Source organism: Dermacentor albipictus, chromosome 1, assembly GCF_038994185.2.
Source record: "Dermacentor albipictus isolate Rhodes 1998 colony chromosome 1, USDA_Dalb.pri_finalv2, whole genome shotgun sequence".
Lineage (NCBI taxonomy): Eukaryota > Metazoa > Arthropoda > Arachnida > Ixodida > Ixodidae > Dermacentor > Dermacentor albipictus.
In genome coordinates, this window is record NC_091821.1 from 51,227,533 (window position 1) to 51,239,971 (window position 12,439).

General features: G+C 41.3%; 1 protein-coding gene across 2 annotated transcripts in view; it reads left to right on the plus strand.

Moving 5' to 3' along the window:
* LOC135912003 (uncharacterized) overlaps positions 1-12,439 on the plus strand; it is an 81,430-nt gene that overhangs the window by 56,724 nt on the left and 12,267 nt on the right. For both annotated transcript variants that reach the window (XM_065444383.2, XM_065444384.1), the window contains exons 10-13: positions 1,085-1,179; positions 3,482-3,598; positions 10,795-10,855; positions 11,642-11,752. In XM_065444383.2, the coding sequence (XP_065300455.1) occupies positions 1,085-1,179; positions 3,482-3,598; positions 10,795-10,855; positions 11,642-11,752 (384 nt within the window). The remainder of the gene's footprint in view (positions 1-1,084; positions 1,180-3,481; positions 3,599-10,794; positions 10,856-11,641; positions 11,753-12,439) is intronic.

The window sequence follows — 12,439 nt, forward strand, 5'->3', positions numbered from 1 at the left end:
GTTCTTCGAATGAGTTTTATGCCGATTACGCATTGGGCACTCACACCTCACACACAATTATTTACTTACGAAAGAAGGCACACCGACATGCGAGAAATGCCAAGAACCAATAACGGTTATGCATATATTACTGACATGTAGACACATTGAAATACAGAGACGAAACCTTTTGCACAACCTATATCAGCTACACATACCTTTACACCCTGCTTTAATTTTAGGTGATGATCTGCTAGTCCCACTATCTGACGTTCGAAAATTTCTAGATGACAGGATTTTTACATAACACAGCCTTTTCCTTCCTTAACTGGATTTTAAAACACCTATACATTTGCTCTATGGGGTACATTGCGTCGAAGCAAAGGTGTCCCAGTTGTGAAAAATCAGGCATCCGAAAAGTCATTCATTGACTGTATTTTGACATTGAGCATGCATATAAGCCTCTGCTCTTGGTAAGCATGTCTCTCTCAGTAATTTGGAAATGTTATTTACTAATCAAGCTTAACTTAACGTAATCTTCCTGTTTAGTGTCCCTTTAAGCATGAAATGTTTCATCAGATTAGAACATTATATGATTTAAATATTAGAATGGGAGTGTATTGTTTAACCTATGCAGCAACACTTGCTCCTGCGGTGCAGTGCTTTCAAGGCTCTGTGGAAGGAACTCTTGAGCTGCTACCGCACGCACTGGCTGCCAGCCAGCAGCACCAAGGCTCTATTATGGCCACACAGTGCCCCGCGCATGCAGGAGGCAGCTCATAAAACACTGTGCAACTTCCTTTGGCAGTAGGGTTTTGCCACCCGGCTGCTCTACATGATCTAACAGTGCTGGTATATGGGGTCAGATGACAAACTGTCTTGAGGATGTCAGTCCACAAGCAAACTATGGATATTTTTATCTAGTCACTCTGTTGTGAATATGTAAATCGTTCTCCTTTATCAACTTTGCTATCCTCTCTCCCTGTCCTTTTACTACATATAATGTACAAATGTGTGACATTTACATGTAAATGTGATACTACTTTTAGCCATAGGGTTTGTTTGGCCATTTTTTGACCTTGCTGACTTTGTTCTCTTTCTGTAGGAGGAGGTTGTAAGGATGTATGAACAGTTGCTTGAAGAAGTAATCAACCCAAAGCTGCTAACTATTTTCCCTTCAGTGCCAAAATCCCCTCTCAGGTTTGTTACTTTTTTTTAACTTTATGAGCTGTAAGTATGTCATGTTTTGAGGCAGCATTTTGCAATATGATGGTTAGCAGACAGACCCCACTGCATTTCTAGTAGTCTGTGAAGCCTTTTAAAGTGAAGCTTTCTTTGCCTCTTCCTTTGACTTTCCCACTGCTGCTGCTGTCTGGCACACTGCGTCAGGGGGTGGTTCAGAGCGTGTATATACATGGAAGGAGCATGGCAGAGAAGAGACGGGAGAAACTCGTTTAGACCGCACCACGTTAAATGTGCACAATGCCCTCTGGAGCTCCCTGGGTGTCGCCACATTAGCCTCTTGACAGGTGTAATTATCTGTGACCCCCCCGCAAGCTTTTACCTTTGTACTAACGTGCAAGTCCAGAGGGGACGTATATAAAACTGTAGAGAGGCGGGAGGGGAAGAGGCAGTTCCCATACAAGGGGCGGTGACGTGAGAAGGCAAGGGAACCCTACTACTATACGACAGTGGTTGCGGGGAAACTGGATAACCTTAAGTTCAAGGTGCGATACAGTACGTTCCTGATATTTCAGAAAAATAAACACGATGCACATATGTCAAGCGGACAAATTACGCAGGGCGTGCAAAAGCAGAGCCATATTAATTAAAGTGCACCGCAGGGTCCAGGCGACACTACAGAAGCGGTCGACCCTCAAATCAACACTTCTTTGCCCGCCACGGTAGCTTTGCAACTGTGGCATTGCTCAAGGTCGTGGATTTGATCCCGACCGTGGCAGCTGCATTTTGACAAAGCCGAAACAGAAAACACACGTGCACTGAGAATTTGGATACGTTAAAGAACATCACAGTGCCAAAATTAATCCCGAGATCGCCACTACAGCGTACCTCATAATCCGATTGTGGTTTTGCCATGTACATTCCCATAATCCGAGTTTAATACTTCTGCCACGATGCAATGTGCCATGTGAGGTAATGACAATGCTCAACCTCCTCAAAGCTCATGAAGTATGGTGCACAACAACACCTCAAGCAAACACCTCTCCCTGTGTGTTCTCTGTGTACTACGCAGACAAATTGCAATGGAGCATGCAGGGTAATGTTTAACATCAACTCACTACTTTCGTGTTAGACTAAATGTTGACGAAATTGAGCTTTCGCCATCAACATCTCTGCTAATTATCGCCAATAAAAGCAACCAGCACAGAAAGCTTCACTTACATCGATTGCCATGGTGCATGGGATCTGCATAATTTTTAAATCATCAATGAATATGTACAAGAGACTTAACGAATTTAAGGTGCACAACTTTAGTGAAGGTGTGCAGCTTACATTTCAGGGCTGTATTAAGAGTGCAAGTGGAACAACATAAATGTCCATTCAGCAATTTATGGTGCTGCTGAAAGTAACAAACATGCAGCTTATGATTTTTTTTTTTTTCGAAAGTTTAGTATGTCCAAAAAGAATATTTCCAATGTAGGCAACAGAGCTTCCTTGCTTGACCCAAAGAGAAACCCTCATGCATAACCAAGAGTTCCTATTGTCACGTGGTGGTGACATTGAAGAACACAGTAGCAATACTGTGAACGACAAAACTAACTTTTATTGGGCGAACTTGTGCCCACAAAACAGGCTACACTTATAGCACAACGATAGCGGCGAACACGGTCGGCGATCGGCGAAAATCTGATCAGCGGGTCAAGCGCGTCGGCTTTTATACAGCAGTCATCGAATGTTCCAGACTATCGTCGGGACCCGCATGCCTTCTACAAAGTTGTACACCATTCGCACCATGCGATGAAATCAGATAACACAAGGTTCGGCGACAACAGACAGCGGATAGAAGCATCGATAACTTTCCAGAAACTTCGGATACATGCAGGCGCGTCCCGCACTGTGCGATAACATTTGTTAGGTGGCAAAACGTGTCACTTGATAAAGACAAGTACACGTGTCACTATCAAGACAGATGGTAGACTTCCAGGACTCAAACTTACATGCTAAAATGAGGCAATAATCTTTAACATAATTTTGGGTGAGGATTCATACAGCAGAAGAATATTTCAGCTACCATTGGCCACATATTTTTTTTTCCACCCCTTCAGATAGTCTTAAAAATTTTTGCAAATGATGTGGTTAAGTGCATTCAGCTTCATACATTTAAAACAAGTTTGAAAATTTCATGACGCAATGGGCTTTGTTTCTTGGTTGGACTGAGAACTTTTCTGTACTCTGGTATGTGCATGTTTACTGAGGACAGTCAGCTAAAAACAGAGTATCAAAAGAAGTTCTGCTTTCGGTTTAATTTACATGTTTCTAGAATTCAGCTTCAAGATGCCTCCAAGTCTGGTGGGCCATGTGCCATGTACATTCAGGGCACACCCGATTTCTCTCGCCCTGGAATATTCTATGTCAATGCCGCCGACCTGACCCGATCGTGAGTAGTTTTTTAATCCTTTGCAGATAATGTTAAGGAGGACTTTGATTCTGTTATGTTTGTGAGCTGTTGGTTTACATGGTTAACCCTTTAAGGGTCAGTGACGTAAATATACGGTGCCGCGAACAAGACCAAAATGGTCGATGCCGTATATTTACGACGCCGTCTGTGCGTTTAAAAAGCGTGCCTATTTCCTAACTTTTTCTTTTCTAGCATGTGCTGCCACTATGTGGGAATACAGGGAATTTTTTCCTCGTGCCTCTCTCTCTCGGTTTTCTTTGCATGGTTTGTTTTAGTGCTAGTTTGCTCCGGCGCATCTATATACTACCACTTGCGCGTTGGCATGCACACAGGTGGGCAGTGGTTTGGGTTTTGTTCCACAGGCAGTTTCAGCTTCTTGCACTCGCAATACTGATGGCTATCTCGTTACTAATTGCTCAAAGGGCAACCACCTGTTTCTTGCTCGTTTAGTGCTCACAGGGGTGTGCATAGGAAGGATGCTGCCGTGCATGCGTTTCCTTTTCTTTTCTTTTTTTCTTTTTTGGAAATGCCCGAAAACTAATTGCCTCTGGTTGCCGATAAGATGAAGATTAGGAGAAGATTGTCACACATTTTACTTTTTTAACGGGCACACTACCACACAGTTTTCTTGAGTGCGCTCACCTGCGCAGTTTTATTACGTTATGTACATAAACATCAGTGTAAGAGCAGGAACACTTGAGAGTTGCCAAATATTCTTGTGTGCTCATTTTCTAAGCCTTGAACTATGTGTATAATAATGCGTCAATTTTTTTATTCTTATAAGTTTCTTTACTTTTTTTATTGTTATTCATGAATAAACAATACATATATACGAACACCAAATATTTTCTTCGAAATAGCTCCCTCGGAAGAATTGGAATCGGCAATAAAAAAACTCGACCCACAAAGGGTTAAACAATACTTAAAAATCTGTTAAAAAACACTGAAACGAAATGAGGAACATCACTTTTTACAGCTGCACTCACCATGCTCACCTAACAAGTTGAGAGGGGGTGTTGAGTAAACCCATAGTAATTGAGACCAAAAGCAGACGTTGTGCAGCAGCATAACAGTGGCTTAATTGTACCCAGTGTGTTAAACAAGAATTTAGGATAAAGTAATGAATTATGGAATTTGAAGTGCATCTTTGTATGCTATAATCAAATTACATTTGTCAGACAGAAAGCGGCAAGACATATTAAATGTTGCTTTGGTAGCACTGACAGGCAGTCATGCTGCTGTATGCAACTGGGTTCATTCCTTCACTTGGCTTTCTCAGTGCAGCATGCACAAAATGACGAATAAAGAAAAATATTTCTTGGTCTAAAATAGACAAATAAGAAAGATGCCTCGTGGTGCACAGTGGAGTGAAAAGCTCATTTTGTTAAACTAGTATGTGAAAGAGACATCTTAAATTTTGTCCTTGTCTTTTTGTTTAAAGGTATGTTTAAAAGCTGACAAGTATGCGAAATGGGCTTGTTGGTTCATCTTGAATGGCAGTAGTTGAGCACATACTAAAGACGAGGACAAAAAAGGCGACACATGGACACGCGGGCGCTACACACAACAATGAAGTTTAATTCCTTGACAGAGCCGAACAAAAGTGCCTTTGAATACATGTCACCGACCACGTGAACCATGTTGCCACCGGAGAGCAAGATGACAGGATAGAGTGTACAAACATGAATTAAAATTTTGTTACACATGCACAAAAATTTCAGTTCTTTATCGGACATTGCTAAGGAAGTATTGCTGATACAGGAACCACCGTGATGGCCAATCTGCTCACTCTCAATTATTGAACAGCTGATTTCACACTTTCTGCTTCCTACTATCCCTGTTTTACGAAGAGGGAGACACACACAAGCATCGCTATGAATAGCTAGAAAAACATCTGAAGGCATTTTATTAACTTTGTAGTTATGCTCCTTTAAGCCTTTCATTCACGCACCATCCCATTTGCCCAGTGTAACAACGGTTGCAGTGCAACGGTATGCAATAAATGGCTCCCTATTTTCATTCAACAAACTTATTTTTATGCATCTTTTTGCTACTTTCCTTTACTTTCTCAGTCAGATCAGTTGCCCTACACAAACTACCCAGCTTGCTAGGGGCTCAGAACACAACCTGTACACTGTCTAGAGCAACTATTTTCTTTAGATTGTGCGAAACTTGGTGAATATACGGAATGATGGCTACATTACGCTTCTCAAAAGGAGGCCCAGCGTTCGTGTTGGAAACACCAAGACGAGATTTTTTTTTTTTTTTTCCGTCGTGGGACCCCTTCACCGACTGATACTAGAATGTCAGTTGAATAACTGGACTTTAAAAGCAGTGAAACTTGCTTATTGAAGCTAGATGGCACTAAATGGCAACACCACTTGTCAAGTGCGTTGTTAAAGCACATCTTAGTAATACTACATTTTACCAGTTTAGAATGGTTCGAACGAAATGCTAAAAATGCTTTAGCAGTCCTGGGTGCACAACATCAACAGGTGCAGTGATGAGGGCACACTAATTTCCTGTTTAGGAACCCAATGGTTCCGTTAAGAGGCATTTCGACAGTCAAAACAAGGGAGGAAAGACAATTACGTATAACCAATACGATGTCATCACATTCTTTCTGAAAATGCTCAAAGGGCAATTTAAAGACACATTAAAATCGTCTACATATCTAAATATTTGCATGCAATTACTAAAGGATCCAAGTAAAGCAATGAAGGGGGCTAGTTGGTGAACGTTCATGGTTATATTGCGCTCAGTTTTACAAACACGATATTAAGGAAGGACAGGAAGGACGTCCGTCCATGTCCTGTCCTTCCGTAATATAGTGTTTGTAAAACTGAGTGCAATATAACCATGAAACGATCCAAGGCTAAGGGACAGGCCACAGTCCAACTTTGCTAGAAACAAATTGGTCAAAACGGGAGCAAGACAGGAGCCAATACAGACTCCTTTCTTTTGTAACAGAGGAATGTTATTCTATTCGATGAAGGTCGACCAAAGGTAAAAGTTAAGCATCTCTAAAAAACTACCGATGGAGACACTAGCTTCACAAAAAAAAAATTTATGGATCTGTATTCACCAATGCATTCCTCAACACAATGCAACATTTCATCATGTGGCAAGGAATAGTATAAGTCGGTCACAGCAACCGAAAAGGCCTTCAGGCCAACGTCTTCATGGGCCTTTAAATATTTAATCACTTGATCAGAATTCTTTACCAGAAACGGGTCTTTGATTTCCAACCGTCCTAACATGTCATTTGGATATGACACAACCTGCTTTTTCCATGTGCCTTTCTCCGAAATCATGATCCTATAAGGGATCCCCTCTTTGTACATTTTGACACTGAAATATACATCAAATGACATGCTTTCAGTGTTTTCGATACTTTTGTGCAATTTATCAAGACCCACGTTATTCCAATGTTCCACCAGGTGAGCTTTTACTTTAGGCAACGAAACTGACCTACGCTCATTGAAAATGGCTGACACAGCCTCGTTAGCCTTTCTAAAAAAAACTTTTACATGAACATAGAGCAAAACCGCCCTTTTTATCTGCGGAAAGGACAAAGAGGGAGTGATCATTAAGCTAGGATGAAATACGCTTCACTGGAAGGCCGCAGGACGGAGGCTTATACCGATGCAGGACATTCACTCCCTCAGAATTTAGCTTGTGTGTTTCCTTCTCAGGAACTTGCTTGGAAACTTGACGTACAAGAGAAAGAAGCTCAGCATTTGGCCTCTTAGAGCCTACCCCAAACATTGGTCTGAGGTTAAGGACACGGCTCACATAGTCTGCTTCCCACATGCTTCATCGGTCTTCCAGTGAAGCGTGTTTCGTCCCATCTTAATGATCACTCTCTCTGTGTGCTTTTCTTAGATAAAGAGGGCAGTTTTGCTTTATCTTCACTTTAAAACTTTTTTAGAAAGTCTAACGAGGCTGTGTCAGCTGTCTTTAATGAGCGTAGGAAGGTTTCATAGCCTAAAGTAAAAGCTCGCGTGGTGAAACTTTGCAACAACCGAGTTCTTGATAAATTGCACAAGAGTATCGAAAACTGTGAAAGCATGTCATAGAAATGCCGAGACAATAAATAGAAACTTCCGTGGACGCAGATGGTCAAATGATCGAATTACAAGCGGCTGCTTGCAAGTGCACCTCTCAAATCGCATGCTGCATGACAACAGCGATCGCCAAAGTGGGGTCGCATCATAGTTCTATGAAGTCCAAGTGCGATAATATCCTATTGCACGCTGTGCACTGTGTGCTTTAGGAGCGAGTGTAAGTGCGTGAGAGCGAGACAAGAAAGATGGTGGCTTCATGAGTGCTGCCTTCCCGCGCGAGCAAAGGCAAAGAGAGGGAGGGGAGTGAGCTTGCGGTAATTCAATCAAGTGCATGTGAGGGGGTAAGGTGGCGCGCGCATCTCGGCCGTGGCTGCACATGGCTGTAAGAGCGGCTGAGCGCATACACAGCCGCGCACCCTCCTTTAGAGGTAATCTGCTGCGTGTGCAAAGAGTGCACATGCTGAGAGGGCATGGCTCCTTGTAAGCTGTCTTCCCACACATTTATTATTGTAGGTTGCGTAATCTCAAGTTTCGGTGACCCGTTAGAGTGAGAGGCATATGAAGCATTCGCTCCCCACTGCCAGTGCTTTCCTGATAGTGTTGTTGTAATGCAGACGACGCTATCAACCGTGGGGGCGAAGTGCACACGAAAGCATGGCTGGCTTTGCTTAATTTGCACTGCTGACGTGAAGAAATGGTCGACATACGTGGCATGAAACAGTATTATTCGTTGCCGACTCCCACATTTATTAAAATGAATTGTTTTCTCATTCAAGTTTGCTCTTTTTGACCCAATAATTCGGAAAATTTTGCGACCTCTTTCCGTGTAAGAAAAATTGATTGGCGACTGCTTATTTGCATAAAAGATCAAATTTCAATACAACAAAATTTCGATATAACAAAGCAAATTGCCAATTTTATCGACTTCATTATATGGAGGTTTAACTGCACTATTCCTTGCCACATGATGAAGTGTTGCATTGTGTCGAGAAATGCATTGATGAATATGGATCCGTAAAATTTTCTTGTAAAGCTAGTGTCTCCATCGGTGGTTTTATAGAGATGCTTAACTTTAACCTTTGTTCGACCTTCATCCAATCGAATAACCTTCCTCTGTTACAAAAGAAAGGAGTCTGTATTGGCTCCTGTCTTGCTCCCATTTTAACCGATTTGTATCTAGCAAAGTTTGACAGTGGCCTGTCCCTTAGCCTTGGATCCTTTCATGGTTATATTGCACTCAGTTTTACAAACACTATATTACAGAAGGACAGGACATGGACGGACGTCCTTCCTGTCCTTCCTTAATATCGTGTTTGTAAAACTGAGCGCAATATAACCATGAACGTTCACCAACTAGCCCCCTTTATTGCTTTACTTGGATCCTTTAGTAATTGCATGCAAATCTTTAGATATGTAGACGATTTTATTGTGTTTTTAGATTGATCCTTTGAGCATTTCCAGAAAGAATGTGATGACATCGTATTGGTTATACGTAATTGTCTTTCCTCCCTTGTTCTGATCGTCGAACTGCCTCTTAACGGAACCATTGGGTTCCTAGACAGGAAATTAGTGTGCCCTCATCCCCGCACCTGTTGATGTTGTGCACCCAGGACCGCTAAAGCATTTTTAGCATTTCGTTCCAACCATTCTAAACTGGTAAAATGTAGTATCACTAAGATGTGCTTTAACAACGCACTTGACAAGTGGTGTTGCCATTTAGTGCCATCTAGCTTCAATGAGCAAGTTTCACTGCTTTTAAAGTCCAGTTATTCAACTGACATTATAGTATCAGTCGGTGAAGGGGGTCCTACGAGGCAAAAAAAAAAAAAATCGTCTTGGTGTTTCCAACACGAACGCTGGGCATCCTATTGAGAAGCGTAATGTAGCCATCATTCCGTATATTCACCAAGTTTTGCACAATCTAAAGAAAATAGTTGCTCTAGACAATGTACAGGTTGTGTTCTGAGCACCTACCAAGCTGGGTAGTTTGTGTAGGGCAACTGAGAAAGTAAACTAGTAAAAAGATGCATAAAAATAAGTTTGTTGAATGAAAATAGGGTGCCATCTATTGCATACCATTGCATTGCAGCCGTTGTTACATTGGGCAAATGGGACGGTGCGTGAATGAAAGGTTTTTAAGGAGCATAACTACAAAGTTAATAAAATGCCTTCAGATGTTTTTCTAGCTATTCATTGACATGCTTGTGTGTGTGTCCCCCTCTTCGATAAAACGGGGATAGTAGGTAGCAGAAAGTGTGAAATCACCTGTTTAATGATTGAGAGCGAGCAGATTGACTATCACGGTGGTTCCCGTATCAGCAATACTTCCTTAGCAATGTCCGATAAAGAACTGAAATTTTCGCGCATGTGTAACCAAATTTTAATTCATGTTTGTACACTCTATCCTGTCATCTTGCTCTCCAGTGGCAACATGGTTCATGTGGTCGGTGACATGTATTCAAGGGCACTTTTGTTCGGCTCTGTCAAGGAGTTAACTTCATTGTTGTGTGTAGCGCCCGCGTGTCCATGTGTCGCCTTTTTTGTCCTCGTCTTTAGTAAGTGTTCAAATACTGCCATGTTTAAAATCATTTCTAACATTGCAGATTGTATGTGTTGTAGGACTGCAACTTCTGTATAACCTCATGAAAAGAACCACTTTTTTTATTTTTCACCAATACCCAACACATTACTAGGTAAACTAAATTTTAGCATCACTGGTTGTAGGTGCTTCTGTGGCTGGCTTCTGCCACAAAGATGTTGCACAGAAATGTGATCTAACTGCAGTGGCCTAGTGAAAGTTCGAAGATGGTATGTGCTCATGCAGTACTGTAGCACCGCCATACCCACACACTAGCATATGCATTTTCAATTCCACCAGGTCACATGTTAATACTACATAGGGTTTTTAAGCTGCATCCTATGTGATCTTAGTTCATCTGGCGTCTGCACTTTCTGAGGACTTTCTGGGATGACATTTTATGAAAAAATACCAACTTTTTATGAACTGTACCACCAAGAGAATGACAAATATTATTTTCACACATTTATATTGGTGTGGCCAGAGGTGCTCACTGCACATGGCTTCAATTTCAACTTGTCCTCATTTAGGCCGAAGTACCTCATGGCTGCATTGGCATTGCATGAAGGTAACCCTGGTCACCATTTGCAGGTAAGTTAAAGTATATCTACTAAATTTGTAACTGTCATTTGCTTAGGCTGTTTATTAAATAATGAAGTGCACGTAAGCATCTCATATGCAGATACGTCAGATTGACTCACCGCTATGACCAATTCAAAGCATTTTTAAAGCTGTAGTGTCATTGTCTTTACTTTTTCTGGCTATCTAAAAGAAATTTCCAACTGTAATATGTGTTACAGGATCTATGAAGGATGTGGAATGGGTGAGAAGCGAGGGCAGGCCTTATGTAATTTATCTACAATTAATAAAGTGCTCTACAAGCAGTGCACATGCAGTTTTCATTCATGCATGTTCGTGATCTCTGCTGTGTTACTGAGCAAGTAATGTGCAAGGATCAAGTGATTTCTTATTGGCAGCATAGATCCTACCTGCGAACCTTGATCATGAATAGTACCAACAAAAATCAGTGTTTTACTGTTGGATGTGCAGCAGCTGCCACTATCACATGTGGCCATTTGGCTGTCAAGAGCATGCATTCAATAAGACTGACGAGCACAAAGTGCTGCGCCTCAGCCATTCTTTTTTTTCATTCAAAGTGTTAGCTTTGTTTAGTAGCTTCGGGTATTGATTCATCGGCCTTTGATAGTACATAATACAGAATGATTAATCATTTGTGTTCTTAACGGATAATGGCTTACACAAAAAAGGTTGTTGGCACTGTAGAGAGGGTGGCACCTAAAATGCACATGCCTTGCAAATGTGTGTATCACTTGACTGTGCAGTCAACATTGTTATGGGTTGTGAATCTGCTCACAGGGCTCTTATGCCATGGAGCTGCCTGGCATGCCATACTTTCGAAGCCAGATTGAAGACCGGCGCTACAATGATGGGCCTGTACATTTCCCTCTCCACACTGCCTATGTTGAGGTGAGTTCCAGAATCGTGGTAGTACTGCCCTGGTTACCTTCTCCTACAGATTCTGCTTTCTCAGATTTACCATGAGTCTGTTCATGTTGCTGTATTCCAGATACCCAATTTAGATTTACAAACCTCTGTTATTTGCCCTTTCAAAACTTCATTTGGTATCATATGTTAAATGCTTGCATTAGAACTTATAAAGTGCAATTGGTTACTAGTAGTTGTGTTCACTAGCACCTATTAAGAGTTGACATAATAGTTCTGCGGAAATAGTTCTTTCCACCTTGCAAGTTTGCCCAGAACTATTACATAAAACTCTTGCCTTTAGTTCGAGTTGTTAAGTTCAACTTTGCCCTGCCATCTGCTAGCCACCTGGTTAGCTCAGATGGTAGAGCTGCTGCCCCGGAAAATCATTGGTCCCGGGTTCGAGTCCCGAACCAGGACAAATTTTTCTTCAACTGCGATGCTTTTCTTTACCTGTATGGATTTCCTTTGTGGCAATTGCTGCGATTGGGTTATTTATTATTATTTATTATTATAATAAATGAATTATTAATTAATTTATTAATTTATTATTATTAATATTTATTAATATTGTTAATTTATTTATTTATTCATCATTACTTCTACTTTTATTACCTCTATTTATTTCCTTTATTACCTTTATTAATTACCTTTGTTAATTACTTCTCTCCA